The sequence below is a fragment of the Sylvia atricapilla genome, chromosome 3 (assembly GCF_009819655.1).
Source record: "Sylvia atricapilla isolate bSylAtr1 chromosome 3, bSylAtr1.pri, whole genome shotgun sequence".
NCBI classification, from domain to species: domain Eukaryota; kingdom Metazoa; phylum Chordata; class Aves; order Passeriformes; family Sylviidae; genus Sylvia; species Sylvia atricapilla.
Window position 1 is genome coordinate 65,798,584 of NC_089142.1, and position 22,497 is coordinate 65,821,080.

The 22,497-nt window shown below is 41.0% G+C and overlaps 1 protein-coding gene across 2 annotated transcripts in view; it reads left to right on the top strand.

The window, feature by feature from the left end:
* The window catches only part of GRM1 (glutamate metabotropic receptor 1), a 178,923-nt gene that overhangs the window by 143,462 nt on the left and 12,964 nt on the right, over positions 1-22,497 (top strand). For both annotated transcript variants that reach the window (XM_066315635.1, XM_066315634.1), the window contains exons 6-7: positions 237-363; positions 6,509-7,439. In XM_066315635.1, coding sequence (XP_066171732.1) covers positions 237-363; positions 6,509-7,439 — 1,058 coding nt within the window. The remainder of the gene's footprint in view (positions 1-236; positions 364-6,508; positions 7,440-22,497) is intronic.

Genomic DNA, 22,497 nt, shown 5'->3' on the forward strand with positions numbered 1-22,497 from the left:
AAAACAAAATAAAATTGCCCCCAAGGTTATCCTTGAACTCCTAAGCACAAATTTTAATACAGGAATTGACACAAAATAATGATTCATGTTTTCTAGCTGTTTGAAATGTGCTATACAGAGGAATCCTGTCATGTTTTAAACAGTGTATTGTGTTATGTGTTTGCTGGGGGGTGGTGGTATGTGCCTCTTTGTTGTCTGATACAGGATCAGAACCAAAGATGTATTTTGTATTGCAGGTGATCAGGAAAGGAGAAGTGAGCTGCTGCTGGATTTGTACTGCTTGCAAGGAGAATGAATTTGTTCAAGATGAATTCACGTGTAAAGCCTGTGAGCTTGGCTGGTGGCCAAATGCTGACCTGACAGGTAGGGATGCATCCCTCCAAACACATTCTTTTTCTACAGGGCACAAGCAGAATGCTGTGTGCTGGACAATAAGATGGCAGCATGCAGAGATATTAAAGGTACACATTTGGACACACGTTCCAATGCAGCTTAGGGTGACTGTCTTTCAGCTTAGTGCAACAGCAGAGACAATAAAAGACAGCAACACTCCTGCCAAGAAAGAATGTCATAGTTTGTCTGTTCCTTTCCTTCATTTAGAACAAGTATTAATAAAGCTGTTAAGACTGTTAATGAGCTCAGCAGCATTTGCTGCAATTTAGCAGTGACTATCATAAGAGTTCAGTGCATTCTTGTCATATTGACTTGATTCTCTTTTCTGATATTTTTACCATTAAATCAGTAGCACTTTATCTGGGATTTCAGGACCTTCAGTAACTGATTACTGGAGTCTTGTTTGGTATAAAGATCATTGTCCCTGCACCCACCAGCAAGAAGAGCTTCAACAAAATCCCGAGAAACGCTGTCTGGAAAGAGTTAGACTTGTGTATATGCTTTGGATGAGTTGCATGATTTGGCATCCCTCTGTTTGTTTTTCACCTTTCAAGGTCAACATCCACACCTGCTCCAGGCTTCACAGCAACCATTACCCCCCCAAAAAATAGCTACAACACATCGAGAAACATCACCCTGGCCTTAACATTTGCTTTGCATCATTGTGAAAGACTAGAGGCACCCCTGCCCCATGTCACCTCCGCAAGTCTTAGATGCCAGTATTCAGCAGGGCATCATTCCTAGCCAGATAAACAATCTGAGCACCTAGCCAAAGATCAAATGTGCAACTTAACGCTTCTCTTCTTTCACCATGACTGGCGGACAGCTAGATGTTGCTGCAACATTTCGCACAAAGACAAAATCCTCAAACTTCAATTAATTTCCTCTATGAGAAACTTCAAACTAGTAACTGAAGCCAAATGAGGTCTCCAAGCACATATTTTGAGAGGGAAAGCTAGACACTTCTCCAGGTTAAAATACACCATTAATCCCAAAAGACTAGGAAATGCAACCCATTCATTGTCTGTCTTGGCTTTCTATGGAAAATAAATTATGGTCACATCCCAGATGTGTGTGTAAATGCCTATATTCTATACCTTCCACTCCCATCACCCTGCTCTGCAGCTAAACTGACAAACAGATTTGTCAGGATACAGAAATCTAAGTAACCATTCATACTGCAGCAGCCCTCTTGTTAGAGGGTAGAAATGAGCTGAGACACAGACTGCTTGTTTATCACAGCATGAAAAGGGTCCTGCTCTATTCCTCTTTACAGCTCAGCCATCCTGACTTCAACTATTCACTGACTCTGGCTACAGCAAGCTCCTACTGCAGCTTTCCCCTGCAGCCTCTGACTGTTGGTTATTTCCTGCTAAACTCTGACTGCAGGCATTGGTCTGCAGACTCTGACTGCAGGCTTTTACCTGGCTAGACTGTGACTGCAGGTTCCAACAACAGCCTGCTCTAACTGCAGACCCAGACTGACCTCACAGCAGCGATTCTCTCTCCTCAGAATCATCCTCCTCTTTCTTCTTCTTCATGATACTCTCCTTCCCTCTTCCTCAAGGTTCCCTCTTCTTCATGAATCTCCTCACCATATAACTAACCCACTCCCTTTTATCACACTTATCTTTACTGGATATAGCTGTGACTCATCAGGGGCAAGGCTGTATTGGGTAATTAACACAGCTGTTACTTATCAGGGACCAGGTCATATGTATTCCCTTCTCCTACAATTTAGACCCTTCAAGTTTCATGTCAGTGGGTTGTAGGGAGAGTAGTTAATGAAAAATATATTCTGAAAGGGCCCAAATAGTTGAAACACATTGGGTATTAATAGAAACCAAAAAATCCACAGAAGCTTTCATAGATGTCCAGACCATTTGAAAAGCTCATATTTAATTCCTGCTCGGACAGGACACCAGTGTCTGCTAATGTTAAAGCAGGTTTCTGTAGACAAACAGGTTTTACTGGTCACGGAGGTTCACAGAATTGCTTCTATCTACTCTTTAGGGAAGAAAAAGAGATTTATTGATTAAAAAGAAGCCAGAACAAAAACCTGGTGAGAGATCAATACACACTTGAGAGAATATGTTTCAGTGCTACTAGCTGCCCAGAGTAGTTCAAAAGGGGTCATGACAAAATGACAGGCACTACTGAAAAGAGTTGCAGAAAGAATTAGTGCTGGAAAAAATCTCCAGGGCATGTTGCAATCTATTAACTTTTAATGAAATCAGTAGATGACCTGCTGATTTGTGTTTCTTCTCAGCAAGGAGACTGGACTGCTGCTGTTCTAAAATCACAGTAATGTCAGCCAAATAACAGCATAGCCATCGACTTATTTCCTAGAGAACATTAAAATGGCAGCCTGCTCCCTCACAGCTTCTTCAGTCTCGTCTTATTGAAGAAAAACCTTCTTTTTTTAACCCCTAAAATTGATTTACTTGAACTATACTAGAAAGTACAAAGCTGTGAAAGGAAGCTGATGCCATCCTTATCTTTAGAAGAAGGTGATTTATCTAGATAAACTCTGTCTCTTGAACTTTGTGGGAGTCACCATTGGTACAATTTAATTTGGAATTCTCTTTTCTTTCCAGGCCTCCCATAAAAAGTGTTTTTATAGCTTGATTTTATGTGTTGTATTCATACTCTGACAGTCACCATAGTATCTAGACACAGACGGAAACATCTCACAGTGCAGATTGTTTTTCCCTTTGCCTTAAATCTTAAATGCTAAGCATGTATGTGGTTTTAGACTCATTTTCCATCACAGATGGAGGCTCTAAAATCCTTAATCCTTTTAAGAAACATGAAGCACATACTAACCTATTTCATAAGACATGCTTTTCAAGGTGCTCATTTTCTCCATTTGAAATCAGTCTCTGTTGCTCAGCAATCATTTCCTGACATTTAAATTTTATTTTTAAACGTACACATTTTCTTTTTTAGATTGTTTCCCTTAAATATGAATTCTGTGAAGTGGACTCAGTAGACCCAAAGGATTTTTCACCACAGATGATGAAAACCAGACCTGAGAAATAGTCACTAAAGCCAGTACCTTAGACCTTGTGCCAATAGAAATCTTATATAGTACCAAATATAATATAATACAAGAATGTGAAGCTCATAAACTCAGTTTACATAAACCATGTTAAATAAGCAATAAAACAAGAGAAGGTAGGAAGTTTTATGGTCTTATGAAAAGAATCATAAGGTTTTGGGGCCATGAGTTACTTGGGATGTGTTAATGACCTCAGAAAACATCATAGATTCTCTTATTGTCCTTGCACTATAAATATAGTAATGAAAAATTTTATTAGCATCTGATCTTGGAAATTATTCAGTTAAAATACAGGGAAAATAGTACATGCAAATTGTCAGACAGCTTCTACAAGAAAATTTTAACTGTGAAGCTTTTGCTCTGATTTTTTTGAGGTTTGGGTTAGTTGCTGAGGGGGATTTATTTTGTTTTGTTTTATTTTGTAAATGCATGCACAATTTCCTGGATATTGTTCCCCAATTCTCAGTGGGGTTCCAGAGCCCACTTTTTCCTAGCTGGGAAATGATCCACCTTCACAGGTGCTGAAAACCAACAACTGTTAACTGATAATAAGCAGTGAAAAGAAATTTTTGCAGCTTGTACAATATGTGGTTCTTGGGCTTGCTGGTGCATAGGAATTACACTGGTTTAATGAAACATTTCTGAGCAAATCTTACACAGGATAAGCTTAAAGCAAACGATAGGCTTAACTACCATGTTGGATCTGGGTTAAGCTCCTGAAAATATAGTTTAAAATGGAATAATGTGAGCATGTCTTGATGTGGTTAAGCTTAAAGTCCATATTGAAACTTAACCCTTCCAACAACCACTGACCAGATTCTTGTATGAGAAGAGCTTCACGTCTATTAACCAAGAAGCTTCTGATCCTTAGTCTTTTATTAAATCATAGAGGAGCCAGCTTCCAGTCAGGGCTGCTGAGGGCAGTGGCCAAAGGTTAACACTTCTAATAAAGAGGTTTTCCTTGATATTTCACCATGAAAGTACTGGTTAGTAGTATGGGTTTTCTATCTGAGTCTTGAACAAAGCATATTGATCAAAATAATTTTCTTTATAAATTTTTCTCTTTATTTTTAATATTTTCTTTCTAAAATAAAGACCTCTGGTAGCCACTGCCATAATTTCTATTGTTTTTTATGTTACAGGGATGTGTAATAACAACATCTGTAGTTAAGTCAGCTTGGAGACAAAGCATACAGAATTGTATGGCCTTCTTTCAGTTCATATGACATTGCCAGACATTAAAAGTTCAAGTAGAAATTTTCCATGTCAGAAATTTTTCTTTGGCTTCTTTTTTTAAATGGTTTTTCTTGGTGGTTTGGTTTTGTTTTGGGTTTTTTGGTTGTTGTTTTTTTTTGTTGTTGTTGGTTTTGTTGTTGTTGTTTTGTTTTGGTTGGTCGGGGTTTTTTTTAATTCCAACAATAAAACATCTTTTCTCCTCTTTTTTAAAATGAGGCTACAGTAAAACTGTTCAACCGTGATCTATACTGTGTTTTACTTCTCAGTTATTTGGAAGGAAGGACTTTACATTACAGGACAAGTATCTACATCACAGTAGGGGTATCTGTTGGTAGCTTTGTGTCACCCCGCGGAAGATGCATATAAATTAGGCAGAACTGTGGTACTCAGAAGCTTTTAGTTCATAGATGGTTTCTGCAAATACACTCCACACTGAGGAGGAAGGGACTGAGCACAACTTTTTCCCATCACAACATCAGGGCCCTTGTTGAGATCTAGCAGCAAAAATGAGAGGAAAAAATGGCTCTGTCATAAGCTTGCTGACACTACCAGCTTTTCCCTGCTCTTTTCAGCCGTGTCCAACAACTCAGATAAGCAGAGTTCATGAGCAGGCAGTCCAGGATGAGAAAAGCTGGACCAGTAGTTTGTAATGAAGACATCTGGGTAGAGAGGTGGCTAGAAACAACTGTAAAGTGAATTGAGGCAAGGATGATGAGGGACTGAGAGGAAAGATACTTGAGAGGTGGGGGAAAGGCAGAAAAGGTGAGTTGTGTCCAGGGGAAACTGGAAGAAGACATAAACAAGAATTATAAGAGGCCATGGATAATTTCCTTGGGAAAAAGAAACATATTAAAAGCATTTTGGAACTATTAAGTCAAGAACAGAAATTAGAAAATGCCATCATGAAAGTTGTCTGTAACAGGTTCACAACGATAACGTCTTATTAACACAGAGGATTTTATTTTTTTTATAGTGTTTATTGCTGGTATTACTTCTTCAGCACAGTGAGGAAGATATCCAGACACTTCCTTAACTTAAGAGTGGGAGAGAGCAGTAAAGAACCGTTTTAAGACACACCTTATGTTTGCACATCTGTACTAGTCAGAAAGGAGTGTCTTTCCAGTTTTTATCTGAAGGCATGCAAATTCTGTGGGTTTCACTTTTCCAAGAGAATTAAATTTTATTATTTAGTGGGAAAACAATGAGCAGAGGGTTTGATAAAATAAGAGTAAGATAACGTGAAGAGAAAAAAGGCAGAAATGTACTACAGAGGTATAGTATCTATGATATGGTTCCATTAAAATGCTGGGTTTATTACCATTTTTCTGTCCATAGACCTCTGATTAATTTATATTATTTATAAAATCACTCTCAAAAAATGTAGTAGATCTAACTATACTGATTGTGGTAACAATTAAATAAATTAATCTGAGGATGTAAAAAAACCTATTCATTTGCAACAATGCTTTCCCTGCTGAAATGAAGAGATGATGGTGAGTTTGTCTGGGTTCTGTTCCCAGCTGTGCCTGTGGTATGCTTGGCTTGTAATCAGGTATCTCTAAAAGCAGATATTACCAAATCAAATTTCCTGTTGCAGCATCACGAGAAAAATGTTTGGGCTGCCCAAAATGGATGGCTGTTTTTTGAACATATTTCATCCAAACATTTCCATAATGCAGTTCACTTCTTTGTAAAATGGTTTTCATAATCCATGTCACATAGACATATGCTAACCTTTGGATTAGACCGAGATCCAGCAAAATAGGTTCTTCCAGAAGCTGCCTTTCTAACACTCTGTTTCTCTTCTGTACACTGCAGGCTGCGAACCCATCCCTGTAAAGTATCTCCAGTGGAGCAATATAGAGTCTATTGTGGCTGTGGTCTTTTCCTGCCTGGGGATCCTGGTCACCATGTTTGTCACCCTTATCTTTGTGCTCTACAGAGACACCCCTGTTGTCAAGTCCTCCAGCCGCGAGCTCTGCTATATTATCCTGGCTGGCATCTTTCTGGGTTACGTCTGCCCTTTCACCCTTATAGCTAAACCCACCACGACATCCTGCTACCTCCAGCGCCTTCTGGTGGGGCTCTCCTCGGCCATGTGCTATTCCGCCCTGGTGACCAAGACCAACCGCATCGCGCGCATCCTGGCGGGCAGCAAGAAGAAGATCTGCACCCGCAAGCCGCGCTTCATGAGCGCCTGGGCGCAGGTGGTCATCGCCTCCATCCTCATCAGCGTGCAGCTGACGCTGGTGATCACCCTGATCATCCTGGAGCCGCCCATGCCCATCCTTTCCTACCCCAGCATTAAGGAAGTTTACCTTATCTGCAACACCAGCAACCTGGGCGTTGTGGCTCCTGTGGGCTACAATGGGCTCCTCATCATGAGCTGCACGTACTATGCCTTCAAGACTCGCAACGTGCCCGCCAATTTCAATGAGGCCAAGTACATTGCATTCACCATGTACACCACTTGTATCATCTGGCTGGCCTTTGTGCCCATCTATTTCGGGAGCAACTACAAGATCATCACCACCTGTTTCGCGGTGAGCCTGAGTGTGACAGTGGCTCTGGGGTGCATGTTCACTCCTAAGATGTACATCATTATAGCCAAGCCCGAGAGGAATGTCCGCAGTGCCTTCACCACCTCAGATGTGGTGCGTATGCATGTCGGGGATGGCAAGGCACCTTGCAAGTCCAACACTTTCCTCAACATATTCCGGAGAAAGAAGCCAGGGGCTGGAAATCCAAAGTAAGTGGATTGACTGCAGGTACAAATCAATCTGTAAATGTTCCTCTCTTTGCCGTCCTCTCTTGGTTCACTGTAGTCTGCTGAATAATAAGGTATGTAATGGTTTTTCATCTCATGTGTAGCAGAGAAGGTGGAAATGACCTTTTAGTTCTAAGCCTCAGATGGATATTGATGTGTTGCTTATTATCTTCTCTCCTGCTCTGCAGGCAGCCCTGTGCACAACTCCCTCTAGCACTGGGGCAGGTCAGGTAGTGACAGAGTAACCAAGCTCCATTTGTAGCTTCTTGCATCTCCCTGTCATATGTGGATGTGACAGGGATCTAACGCCCCGACATCCAGTTGCTCTGCATTATGTTCAAACTGAAGTGCTACTATAGCCTTTTAGAAAAGAAATCTCTGTCTGAATGATTGTAAATCACACGTACTTGCCTAAGGCTACTGGAATGTGTGTGAAAGCTGAGGACTGAACATTAGTTTTTAAAGTAGTGTATTGTGACAGTGCTCATGACTGTGATTCAAGAGCATCGTCCATGCTATCCCTGTGTTCTATTAAATACTCAGCATTATGAGCAATACTCTTACTCATCATTCGTGTAAATCTCTCCATGTTCTCAAACACAGCGTTGGTGTGAAAGTTGCAGAAGTCAACTGATGGTGAAAATGAACTTGCATTCACATCTACAGAGCTTGTTATTTTCCTTGCTAATAATTAAAAGCAACCCAGATGCAGCAGAGCGGGAGAGAGAACTGTTACTTCAAACAGCATCTCGCTGTGAGGAGCTGTCTGAAAATTTGCATTCTTTATTATCTTATTGTTTTTCAATCTTTAAAGAAGCACCATAGGGCTAGATATGAGCTTAGATGATTTTTGACCCAATTAAAAAATGCACCAGTGAAACCTACATTTCTGAGGTTCCCACTAGAATTAAAATTCAGTTAATTTCCAGTTTTTTGAGATTTGTAGGTTTCTTTGAGTCAGGCTCATTTTGATTCAGTTTGCATAAGAACCATTTCCATCTGTCCTGGTGATCGAGGTAATACTGTAGAAAACCCATGCTGTGATCAATTTTATCTTTATGCTACTTCAGTACTTTTTTTTTTTTTTTTTTTTTTAGATAGATGGGAGTCAGAAGTGAAGGGAATGGAGATGTAAGTGACCCCAATACACATCTGTGTGCCACAGAGGCCACATCAAGGCTGATGACTCCTGAGCTAGACAGAGAGAGCAAGGAGTGGCAAGCAGTCCTAGTAGCCATCACCTGCAAGGAGATGGCCAAAACTCTCTGTAGCCCAAGAGTTTGAATTCCGTACAAAATGAAAGGTGGAGCCTGAGCCACCTTCCTCTGACTCTGTGGTAGTTAGATGGAACTCAGCTGTCTGTAAGAAACTAGTGTGGTGTCCTTGCAGTGTAGTTTCTGGCTGAGTGTTGGTTCCTTTAAGTTGATGTCTGACAAAAAAAGAGGACTTTTGAATATTTTAGGTGATGAGAAAATTAATTCTCTGTTCTGCTTACTCTTCTTCTACTTTTATTTAAAAAAGAAAATTAATTTAAATAATCCAAATGTGATATAATTAGAGTGCAGTTCTTAATATGAGTGAATATTACATCCTGTTCAAAAGTTGAGCTTCTCCTTCATCACTGTTACTTTTAAAACTCAACAACTTTTAGCAATTTCTTTGTTACATAATTTTAGTAAGATTTTCTCAACCTCTCTGTTAAGCCTGTGTGAGTGTTACAAAGCAGAAAAGCTCTACAGAGTTTTAAGCTGCTTTTCTGAACTAAAAGCTCAATACCTAGTTAACATGCCTTTTTTCCTCAGGTTAAGCATCCATGTCTTTTATATAGCCAAATTCCCACCTCTGACCTAAACCTCTTGTGCAGTTACTGCATGTTCTTCACCCAAACCAAGACACGTGCAGAGGCACCCTGGGATTGCTCATGGAAAAGGACAGTGCATCTCTCTGTTCATGGGCATGAAGAACTGAAAGAAGCCTAATGGACAAACACAAAGCTTTGGAAATAAAGTCCCAAGGCAAAACAAAAAGTAATTCCAGGGCTTTGGAGGGGTTTTTAGCTGCCAGCTGAGTCCATTGCAAAATTTCTGACACTGTGACAACACAGATAAAAAAGTGAGTCACTGTGGAAATCAAGAAGTTAAAAGTAGAATTTGCTGCAGCCTTTAAAGCACCTAGATAACTCAAATGTGTGATCAGGTCCCTGCTGAAACAGGACTTAAAACTACTGGTACATGCTCAATGCCCACAGGAATGACCTCCAGACTGATTTTCAATGGTTTTGTATGTGGGGTTTTGTTTGTTGATGTTTGTGGTTTTGTTTTGCTTTGGGGTGGTTTTTCTTTAATCTAGTTTGGTTGGTCTGCTTGTTTGTTTTAATTCCCTGTCAAAATCTGGGATTTTTTTGCCATGTTTTCAGTAATTCTAATCCCTGTAAGTATGTTGCTCTGTTTCTAGATTCTTCAATAGTCTCTTCCTGTGGCCACATTTTTCTGTCTATAAGTGGCCAGCAGTTCTGCACTAAAAAGATTTCTCTTCTAGATGTATTCATCTGTCTTCTTGTTATGCCTTCTCCCTCCTCTTAGGTTGCTTTTCTTTTTCTGCTTTTCAATTTTCATCTGTTTTCCTGTCTGTATCAAATCTCTTCTCTGCTTAATCTATTGAATTCCAATTCCCAAACAGAAAAGTGGCGTCCATCTAAATTAAACTGGTGTGCAGATATAGGGTTAAATTGAATTAGTTTTAAAAATAGAAACTGGTTTACATTTACAAGGGCAAATCAAACTTATATAAGCCTATATAAAGCATTTTCCTGCAATGTTGTGCTGTTAGTTTAACTAGTATAGCTTGGGGACTAGAGCAAGCCAAGACACTCTCCCTTTCTGCTTCCTAAAGTAGAGCAAAAGAATCAAAAGAATTAACCAGAGAAGTCTATTAATACAGGATCAATTAGTCAATTCATAATCTTCAGCTGAAAATCTCTGGTGCTGATATAGAGGTCAGAAAAGTCATCTTGAAAAACGTCTGTCTCAGCTGCATTGCCAACAGGGTTTCAGTGAAAATAAATTTCTTAGTAACACTGTCTTCACATAAACAATAAAGCACACTGCCTTTACTGATCTGTGTCATTCTCAAGATGGTATGTGCAATCTTCAGGATTTGAACTTGCTCTTACTTTGTTTGAGTTAAACTATGAGCAGTCACAACCAGCATTGTTTCCCATAAAGCTGGTTGGGAATTTTCCAGTGGAATATGTATGTTTTCTGTCAGAAAATTCTGGCCTTTCAAAACGTTTCATAGAACTGGGCTTTGCTGGTAAGCATTTTCCCTGGGCCAGGGGAACATTCTTTTTTCCCATGGAGGAAGACTTTGGGAAATCATGAGGGAATCTTACCCCAACAGTTAAAGCACTCACTTAGGCTAAGAGCATCTCCTTCATTTCCCAGGTGTATGCTCTATAACTGGATTATGCAGTGTCCAGGACAAGTCTCCTTTCTGTATGTTCTCTTCCAGCAGCATTTTGGAACAGAGAAAAAAACGTTGTAATGCAAACCCTAGGGAAATGCTTTGTATTATTCTGTGAGAGAGCTTGAATCTGGGTCTGAGGGATCCCTTGTGAGTGTCTTCAGTACCAAGCAACCGTCATCCTTTCCCTCTTGTCAAATGAATACTTAAATATGTATAAAAAATGGAGCAGCTCCATCAGGAGAGATGAAGAGAGAGTGATATCTGCTGCTTGTGTTGAAGCTTTGTCAGGGCATTTATTGTTTGTTTGCTGCATGATGGTATTACAAGGTCCTGGCTTTTATAGGGTGATGGCATAGCAGCATTTGTTAGGAGAGCCTTTTGCATCTATTTTTTATTTTTTCCAGATGTGAGATGGAAACTTTTGTGTATGGATATTTCCGTGATCTTTAGCCTTCTTCTTGGCCACAAAAATTATTTTGTTCTATGAGGGTCAATGAGCCTGAAGAGAAGGACACTTTTACAGTGCCTGTACAATCCCTTCCCTGAGGAGGAAATGCTCCCTTCTGTACTACATGAAGAAAAAAATAGCCAGTGACACTTCAGATGCAGATTCTGATGAGGGTTCAGGAAATGCCTTCTTCAGTCACTGCTTCAGATGGACCTTACACAATGTGTAGGAAACTGAAGTCAGGCCAGCAGCCTGCAGGTCTGTTGTGTTGCTTTTCTGTAGTAAGCAGGTAATTCATGTAGAGTTGAGCCACACAGCAAGGCTCACCTCTTCTCTCATCCTTGTTGTGGATTACAGTAGCATGAGAAGGATCAACGCTGCAGGTGTCACCACAGCGAGAAAGTTCATTTTGTATCTTTGGGTAATAAGCTCCAGGTCTGGCAGCGATGCTTATCTGCTCCCTCAGTGTTCACATGAAAATTATTTTAAATTTATGGTTGAAACCTGAGGTCTGGACACCATCTTAGTGCCTTTTGAATCACAGTAAAATAAGTATTTAGTTGCCAATATACATTATGTAGCAAAATCTGAGTTAATAGGAAGCCAACTCACTGAATGACCAGTACTCCACATTAACACGTAGGCTACCTGGTTTTCCCTTGTAATTCTAGTATATTTACAATCAATTATTTTTCATGTAGCTGTCTGCCTTTAGAAAGGAATAACTGATTTAAAGTACTTCCAAACATGCAATTTATCTTTTTCACACATTTCAGCAGTCCATGCCTCTAGACTGCAGTCACAGGCATCCAGTCTGAGCATCATCCAGGCAGTTACCTGGCCCATGGATCTCTCAAATTTGATTTATTTTATTCTGATAAAAATTTGCAGACAACCCAACATCCCCTAGTAACTTCTTCCTGCTTCCCTTTGTCCTTTCTCTCGCTGTTACCTCTAGTAACATATCTGATCCCTTAGCATGGCTTAGGGAACCACCTGCTTTTTTGTAGTACCAGTTATAAAATTATCTCCAGGTATTCTTAAGCTAATATTTGTCTTTAAACTGACTTGTTGGGTTGCCGTTTCATCTTGAGCTGTACTAACAAGCCCTGCTTTTCTGGGCTCATTTCCCTTGGCTATTCACAGTCCACAAAAGCTTTTGGGCTCTTCATCTGCTTTGTTTTCAAAGCCTCCCGCAGGCACATGGTGAGGGGAATCTTAGCACAAGTATGTCCTGAAGATTTTTGTTTCACTGATTGTCATGGTGGTGGGAGGAGGCAAATGCACAATGCAGCATGGCAAGACTTGGAGCTTCCAGACAGAGAGAATAAATGTTCAGCAAGCTCTGCTGCAGTTGCTCAAATGTAGATATTTTACAGCCTGACACTTAATCCACCTTAACAACCTGTCACAGGAATAGGTGCTCAGGAATACTCCATACTATTATGTTATTATTTTGCACTGTCAATATTCTATCTTTAAGCAAGGGTTATAGAGTCAATGAGTGAGGGAGGGAAAAAAAGTGTGAACAGAAAACGTGAAAGCACTTTTGATGTAAGTAAGACAATGCCTTTTGTGCTGATCTCTGCAGGCTAAAGTAGGTGAAATTGAAACAAACCAATCTATATCAACCTGGCACAGCCACACAGGGAATATTCCCCTCTGTCTGGCTGAAATGTATCGAAATTTCTGAAACAAGTAGATTTAGTGGAACGTGCAAGCAGAATTAATAATAACTGGTTACCATTGTACCTTCTCTTACAAAAGAGATATCAAATCCTGTGCTTCAGGATGCAGGCCCAATGTGAGAAGTATTTTCTTTGGTCTTGAAGCATAGCATCAAACCTGCAGCACACAAGGATTATGTTTAAATGCTTCTTATATAGATGAGCATCTCGTGTAGTTTTACCTTCCTGCAGCAGTGCCAAACCAGTATTGAGATGATTGCTGAATCTAATAGGAGATGCTAGACTACCTTGCTTTGCAATTTAGAAAACTGATGCAGTGGGTAAACTTCTTATGTCCTGTAGTAGTGTTGCAGACACAATAAGACAGATCCTCATTTGTAACATTACAGACCTTAGAAAACACCACATTCCAAGGGACTTTCAAGAAGACCCTTAAAGCTGCTTTGCCTGAACAACCATCCTACTGAAGCTTAGCCCAGAGGGAAATGGCATATTATGAAAGAGAATTTTGGAACAGCAGAATGGATGTGAGCTTCTGCCAGTGGGAAATTATACAGAGATTGAAAAGAAAGAAAAAGGCAAAATTGTATAGGACAGATTAGGTTTTTTATTTAAACAATTTGTTGCCGTATATCTGATCTCTCCATTAACCTCCAATAAAATGCTGGCACTCACATCCTGTTTTCAGGGCTGACTCTGTAGGGCAGTGACACCATGGGGCACAAGGTGCTGTGCTGGGCCATGGCTTTGAGGCTCCCAACTCTCCACCAGGGCATGGGGCTCCACTGGATTTTTCGTTCACCCTTGCATTCACACCCAGGACATATCATGGAGGAGTCTGCTTCCTTCACATGTTGTTGCAGATGTGGCAGCCCTAGAATGGCTCCTGGTGACACAGCTGACACGGGGAAGGCAGGTGGCACCCTGGCCTGGCCTGATTCTCCTTCTTATTGCAGCCCTCCCTGACATTTACCCAGCTTCTCTATTCAGTGTAGTCCTTTACCCTTTTCTGAGGTTGCAGTGCCTCCTTGGGAAAGCCTCTTGCATGTTCACAAAGGATAGGTGAAGGTGTTAATGCTAAACATCTCTCTCTCAGCAGTTGGTATGTTTGCTGGCTTTGCTGGGCTGTTTACTGGTTTTAAACCATGAATGATTTTGCAGACACATAGCACTGTGACATGTAAAAGCTCTTACCCTACTCTCTTGTGGATATGATGAGAATTTCATGTAAGAAAACACAAATCCAGTCAAGCTGTTCTGTCCTTGTCAGTATATTGATTTAAGTGAATATTTAAAACTCCCAGAAGACAGTTACATGGTTCCAAAGAGACTCTTAGAACCAATGTTAAAAACTAGAAAGAAACACAAAATAATGGGAGAGTGTGAAACTCAACATTCCAATAGCAAACTCTTCTAGTCCCTGCTGCAGGGTTGTCTGTTAAGTTTGATCTATGTAATTATATTGTCTTCCATAGCCTTGAATTTGCATTTGATTATGAGGTACATATATTGTAGTTCTGGCCCATAGACTAAAAATAAAATATAGAATAAGGGATAGAAGACTCTCAGATATCACTTCCACACTTACATTCTTTCTCATTTAAATAACTACTAAACCCCATATTTATTTAAAAACCAGGCATGGCATATGCATGTATCAAATTATATACCAAATTGTCTATCTGTGTGCATATGTGCAAGATAACCAGTCTGGTGATAGTGAGTCTTTTTAATCCTTCTAATGAGAAATAAGGGGCATAGCTGCATAAAGCACCCTATGTTTTCCTTGCAAATTATACCAGCTAAAGGGAGTCCCAGCTCATGCATAGCTGATCACATGCCATTCCTAAGGCAAGATGTGGAGAAGTGAGCAAAAAATACATGCTATGATTGGGATGTTTGTGATCAAGCAAAAACCAAAAGGCCTGGCAGATTAATCTCATTCCTTTGGGTTTGCTTCCATGGCCAAACAGAGACTGCATTTGGGAGAAATAACTTGGAAAAGCTATGAGGTTCTGCAGCAGCCTCCCAGAAAGAACTGGATAAACCCCTCTCAGACAAAACCCAGGCTATATTAAGTTTACAGCATACATTGCCCACACCCTGCGCTCCCATCCAGACTTCTGCTTCTTTATCACCAGTCAGAGCCACATTTTATGTGCATGGCCCCTTTACATGAGAGGGCTGTTGTGTAAGGTTCTATGCAATTGTCTTCCTTTCTCAGAAGTTCCCAGTCTATGGCAGCCTTGCCGCTGTCTTTTCAGGGCTGGTCACAAGTTTGTTCTCCCAGGAAATTTTGACTGGACATGTATCTAAGGCACGGTGTCTGAGTCCAGCCTGGTTCTTGCCAAAGGATTGCTGGAGGACTTCACTTTACTACTTCTTCTCTTGTTTTGCAGCTCTCAAGATGCTGAATCACTACATTCTTTTCTGCTTGGGGGCACTGCTGTAGCAGCAGGCAGCTTCATTTAATGAATCTCAGTACTTAAGCACAATGACAAAAAGATACACAGTCACATCAGAGGGGAGCTTTGCAGTTATGTACTATAATCTCTGCCTCCTGACTGAGGGGAAGCCAAGGCAGTACTACAGAAATCCTGGGGAAAGCTAGTATCTTCCTTGGCATAAACCACAGGAATAAGGACACCACTTGTAATTTAATTTCTTGCTTGACTGGACCACTTATTACATTTCCTTGTATTCTGGTATTTGTATACATTATTCATATCCAGTTAGGATGCTGCAAAAATGCACTAACTCAATAGAGAGTGATACAAACGATTGTGTTCCCATGTAGGGATAAGCAAGTGTTGTTTGTCTGCTCAGCACCACACTTTCCCGTTGTTTTGGCTACAACTGTCTCTGTGAGAAAAATAAGGAAGAAAACTTCACCTTTCAAGAGTGTCAGATACATAAATAACTGCTGAAGGTTACATCTAGTTAAGCACATAAGACCCTGGACATTTCTCTATATTACATATGGAAATCAGATTCCAACTCTCATAAGCACACCCTTAGGAAAAAAAAAAACCTCCAATCCCTAAACCCATGTTGTGCGAGAGTGGCACTCTGAAATCTAAAATGGAAATGGAATAAAGAACAAAAATACAAGTGTTCTAGAGGTCACTTTAACATTTTTTAAGTCAAGAATTTAATTTACCTTTTTCTATTCTCTAAGTGTGATGTTTCATCCCATGCCACTGTTGCTCACCTCACCTCAGCAGAAACAAAGAGAACTGTGACATTTCACAAACACGTGATAATTCATGTGCAAATACTTGTTAGAATAAACATGCAGGGTGTTCTGCAAGCATTTATTCTGCAGGGGTCTCTGAGCCACCTTGTGATTTCATAGATCTTTGAGCTAATTTAGGGGTGAAAAAAATTTGGGTACTGAAGGATATCACGTGGATATTCTTTATACAAGAACAAGACTATAAAACAGCACAACTATTATACATGTCTATATACAGTGAACACCGGAATTTGGTTTTTTCCCTCAAATTGAGACATCTAAAAACTACTTTTGATTCATCCCAACAATTCAGTGCAAAATTACTAACGTGAAATGCAGAACTACTGCTTATTTATTTAATCCTTTTCCTTACTTAGGGACACATAAGAAGCACATAAGAGCCCAAGAAGGTGACAATACTTGCATGTCTTCTCTTTTACTAATGTGAAAGGCATTTTGCATTCTGGTTTCTCCACCAAGTTCATCCCTTCTTGTGATGAACTCTCCCCTTTGTTAAGGGATGCCTCACAAAATAAAACACCACAGACAAACTGTATATGTTATTATCACACACTGATAAGGCATCTCATTTTAGCCAGACTCTGTAATTCACAAATTAATCCTATCCCCAGAGAGAGAAGATGGTCTGTTTCTGTAGGAGGGTATGGTTCTACACCCTCTTAGAAATTAAATCTGCAGATTTAGACATGTTCATTTACAAATACCTGTATATGGATATGATGGATAATGGCAAAGCAAAGGCTAACTTCTAGCACACTACTCAGTCCAAAATCTGGACTTGGTTTTTGCTAAATATCTGTCCCTCAGATGTGTGTGAGGATGGAGCAACTTGTTTTTTAATTTTTTTGTTCTTGAGGATTTAAGAGTATGTAAAGGGAAAAGTGAGAAATTTAAAAATCTCTTTCTTGGCTTTCTGCATGACTTCAGGTTGGTTTTTTTGTTGGTTTGGTTTGGCTTTTGGGGTTTTTTGTTGTTGGTGGTGGCTTTTTTTGGCTGGTATAGAGTGATGCTTTTTTCACTTATCTTCTGATTCTGTTTTTCCTCTGTCTTAAACACACTGAAAACTAATCACACTCAGAGCAGAGATCTTACCACATTCCCCTCTCTTCTCCATGTTCTTACCTCCGTGCCTCCAGGACTCTGAATGGGCAAATTCTTCATTGTCTGATCTTTTTTAGGATTTTCAGACCAAAGTGTATCTGTAGAACAGACTCCACCACACAGAAGACATACACTGTCAAAGAGTCGCTAATGAACATGGCCAGCCTGAGAAGCTAGGTTCTCTGCTGTACCAAAGGACTCTAAGAAACCACTTTAAGCGTGGGTTGAAAGTATATTGTATCAATATAACATCTGCCTCCACATTAAAGTTGTTAGAGACTATTTAATTTTGAAATAACAAGTGAACTAATTCTTGAGAGCAGATATGTGCTCTTGCATTCAGCCTCCCACACCTGACAAACATAGGTTAAAAGTCATTATCACTGTAAACAGCAAACAATTGTGCAGGCTGAAAGTAATCACACAATTTGTCACTTTAAAGCCCACTTGACAACTTAAAACTCCAGATTTCTTGCTAGTTCGTTATAGATAATTTGCCATTTCTAGCTTGCTGCTTCAGTTTATTTCTTCTTAAGTTGTTTCCCCTTCTCTGCTCTCTGTGGTTCTTCTTTTGTGATGTGCAGGATGTGGCTTTCTTCCACCCTATAAAATTAACCGTAGAAAGAGAAAATAAGAAAAGAAAATTAATTACTATCTACTGCATTCCTTGAGCCAGATTTCAAGGTCAGATACACACTAATGTCAGCATCAGAGAAAATGTCCCTGATGCCCACAGTTTGGGGAACAGGGGTGAGAGCTGTCCCTTTCAGCAGCAAATGATTAGTTTAGCACAGCTGTGCTGCAGCACCACAGCCAGAGATGTCAAAGCTGATCATAAACTCTATCAAAACAAGTGCCCCTTGATCTGATTAATGCAACTCCTCCCTAGTAGATTGTTTGCTGGTGTTTGCAATTTCAGTCTCATCAGCTCCAAAGAATCACAGCTTCAGTTAAATAACCATCTACAAGCCACCTTCTAGGTAGTACATCCTCCTTCTCTTTACCCAACACCATTAATCTTTCCTCATCCTTGGTTTATTAAAGCCACGAATGTTCATGCTTTCCTACTTAGAGTTCTTGCTGGTCTTCCCCTCTACTTGAATGGAATTTTTTAAATGTTGTTTTCTGGCCACTTATTTTCCTGGCACAACCCAAATCTTCAGGTGGTTCCATTCGGCCTATTTTGGCTGGCTTGCAAGCCTAGCATTCCCAGAGAAAGGATTGTCTAGAAATCGGGATTCATTTCACATTGCTGCTTTTTTGTTTGCATCTCAAAGCCCCCCAGACAAGTTAACTAACTAGATAGCCAACACATCCAGGAAACAACCAATCAAACCAAAGGAAGCAAATCCCATAGTCTGTGGAACCCCCTACGGAGGGATTATCTACCTCGAGCAGACTGACAAGGACCGGCGGGGAGCTGCGCCTGAAAGTGCAGCTACAGTGCAGCCACAGCAGCGCAGACGAGGCAGCGAGTGCCCAGCGAGCAGCTGAGGCGCGGGGGTGGCATTAGCCCTGCTGAGCCGCGGGCTCCCGTGCCCAGCCGGCAGCTTCATCCGTGGGCTCAGCGGGCTGGAGTGCGGGATCGCGTGGGTTTGGATTGCGTGGGTGTGCAGTCGGAGCTTGTGTGCCCGAGAAGTACAGGCTCCGGTGGAGCACAAAAGTGTGGCCCCTGGCATCTCTGTTCTCCTCAGTCAGAGAGCAGTCCTCCCTCCTTTATTTTCCCGTATCCACTGAAACATAAGGCTATATACAGTTCTTAATTCTTAGTGTTATATAAGTTATCTCAAAAATCTCTCCTGCCACCGTCCCAGACAGCCAAGAGATTTTCCTGCAGCTACTTTGGGCTATCATAGCTTGTAATTCCACAAATGCTTTAAACTGCTCTAAGCCAGAACTGACACTCAAAGCCTTCCCTTATCCCCATGCCATCACTTCGCCTATGCAGGGACAAGAATCTGGACAGCCATGCTGTGAACTCAAATTGGGAAATATGAGGGGTTTTTTTTCTCCTTTCTTTTTCTGGCATAGTTGTGACCCAGATTAGTTGTCCCTGTCATTCCCTGCCAGATGATTGAATAATTGCACCAAGGGTTGTGCTGACACAGAGAGAAGGTGGAAGAGCAGAAGGGGAGGGCCAGAGCACTCCCCCAGCACACAGCTGGCTCCTGCTGCCCCGGGGTGACCTGAAGTACACGCAGCCTTTGCTCCATCCTCACTATCCAGCTCAGTGCCAGGTCTTTCTGGGCATCCTTCTGGGATTATGTTCTCCTTGGTGACCTTGACCCTTCTGTCCTCTTCAGCAGATGCTCACACCTCGACAGAAAGGGTGTGCCATAAAATCCCTCCTGCTTCTCAATCCTCTCTGGGTGATAAGGATTCATATGTCTCACTCTGCTGGGCAAGGGTAAATACCCCTATGGACTCCTTTCTACTTGTACTGCTCTTTGCACTATGGCTCTTAATTTCGCTCCAAAACTTGTTGCTGTGCCACTGATTAGCATAATTAACTTAAAACCCAGAGCAATTATTTCCAGACACCACTTAGACTGGAATTCAGGACTTGTGATCTAAAAATTAATTTGTACCAGGAATCTGTCCATCTTCCCAACTTCATTGACTGGCTTAGAAATCTTCTATCAGGTTCAATGCTCACAACAAACGTGAAATGAATCCCCCGTAGCCCCCCGGGGCTAGCTCAGTTTCTTGGGAGGCTTTGGGGGAATATTTCAGGGATAGGGCAGAAGATCCAAAAGAGGCTCTTACCCCTAGGGTTGATCCAAGGTGTTTATTCCAGGAGGGAAATGAGGGCAGGAGGCCCAGAGGGCAAGAAAGGTACAGAAGGAGGGAAAGAGGGCTGGAGCCTTGGAGGGCTGGAGGGCAAGAGGAAGAAAGAGGGAGGACAGGCCCTTATCAAGGCTTCTGCCCAGGGGGGATGGCTGGACCTCAGCCAATTAGGTCAAGGAAGGAAGGGTAAAACTACATGGTTACAGGCTTCAGGGGTCCTGGGGAAAAAAACCATTCCCCAGAGAAATACAACACAAACACATTGAAAATTCAGCTCCTTATCCTACAGGAAAAAGGACATGGCCTTGCTTCTTTTTATGTAGATGCCTTTTGATCCAGTCATGACAACTGTAGATAAAACCTGACCTTTCAAGGACACAAACATCTGAAGAGGAATATGCTTCTTCCTAGGAAGATGCTAGAACTGGAGAGGCATGAGGCTTTGGGTTGAGAGTTTAGCTGAACCCTTTAGAGGTCCGGTTCAGCGCATGAGACTTACTTACCTTCCCAGTCACCTTGCAGACTGCTAGAGCACTGAGCAGGGGAAATGCAGACCAGAATTTTTTTGGTGTTGCTGAGATATTCCTTGGGAGTGCAGAGGGCAGCCAGTCTGAGTGTTGGAGCAGAAACTGCTCTTAAATGCGAGGCACTGTGCCAAGGGCACACAGTACAAGGCTTCTCCTTTCCTGTGCTAAAGCTAGGGGTTATATATAAGTTCTTAAATATGAGGAGTTTATTCAGGGCTATCATTTAACTTCCCTTGAATATCCTCCTCACTTTACTTTCTTCCTAATGTTATGGATGGTCAGTTGTTTCAAATGAGATAGTACAAATTCTGGTGATATGCTATTCCGTACTTTTTTCACGTGGGGAATGTGAAAGAGTTTTTACAGCTTGGAGTACATCTAGTGAGGAGAATCTCTGACCATGAATTCAAATTATAAGTAGCACAGTGTACTTACTGCATCTCAGTTTTCTTGGGCAGCAGACAGATTCATTCCGTTTGTGTCTGTTTGAAGAGTCTGACTGAGCAGAGAGAATAATTCCAGAGCAGAAGGTGAATGTTTCTAGTTTCACAGCTGTTCAGATATAAAACATTGCAGATAGCAATTTACACTTCCTATAATCCTGACACAGCTGTTTGCCTCCTGGGATGATTCATTTACACTTAAGAGGGAAAATGGTGGCAAGAGTGACTCTTCCCTCGGATCCTTTATATTCCTCACTGCAAATTTCAACAGGATTTCTACCTACCCTGTTCTGAATGACTAGCCAGAAGCATTTTTCTGCTTCAAAGAACATAAAGTAAAGCAATTAAGCCACTTCTTTCAGGAACCTCTGCACCTCCACCCTGCTTCCTCTGCCAGACTCCCTGTTATTGCACCCAGGGGTTCCTTATAAAGCAACTCAGACACTTTCATGATGGTATGCCAGCTCCTTGTTCAAATGCACAGAAGATTCATCCTGCCTCTGGGCGCAGGATGCAAATAACTACTCAGCAGGAATTACCCTTGAGAAGACTGCCCTCAAAATGACTCATTAATCCTCATGTAGTAAAGATGGCAGAGTATCTAATGTCATATAACCAGAGAAATGTATGTGAAGTGCCATTACTGCCTGCAAGGCTAGGAGAAAGAAGTAGGGATACATTGTCATCATTAAAATAAAAGAAGAAAAAAAGAAAGTTATAGAGATTTGGGCATTAATTCTGAATCACAGCTCTGCAGTATTAGCACACACTACTAGGAAGATAAAAAAAAGCCTACAAGGATATATCATATTCAATGCATCAAAAGTTTATTATTATTTATACAGTTGACATTGATTTGATAATTGGAAAATAATTCACTGAAATACAATTGACAACATGCACTACATTTCCCGTACTATAAATCTAGATTTCACTCTAAATTCAAATTCTACTGAAGCATGAACCCTGAGATTTAGGTGATTTCTGTTGTGTATATGCTGTGCATCACCATGTGGGGATCACTCTTGACCTTGATCAAAAGGGGAGCTTGGCAGCATTTTAACAACAACAACCTCCTCCAGAATGCAAACCTGGCCAAGCATTTGGGGGTTGCATACTCTGTTAGATGTAACGTCTGTTTCTGATTTTGGCTGAGGAGCAGAACCACAGTCACAGTAAGAGAGGAGCTTGTTGTGCTTTGGACATGTTTTGAGGCATTTTGAACTGGAAGGAAGCAGGTTTCTTTCTTCCTTTCACTTAGAAGGATTTCATAACAAGACCTACAAATGCCCAAAACCCATAGAGCAAAATGTTCTGAACTCAGT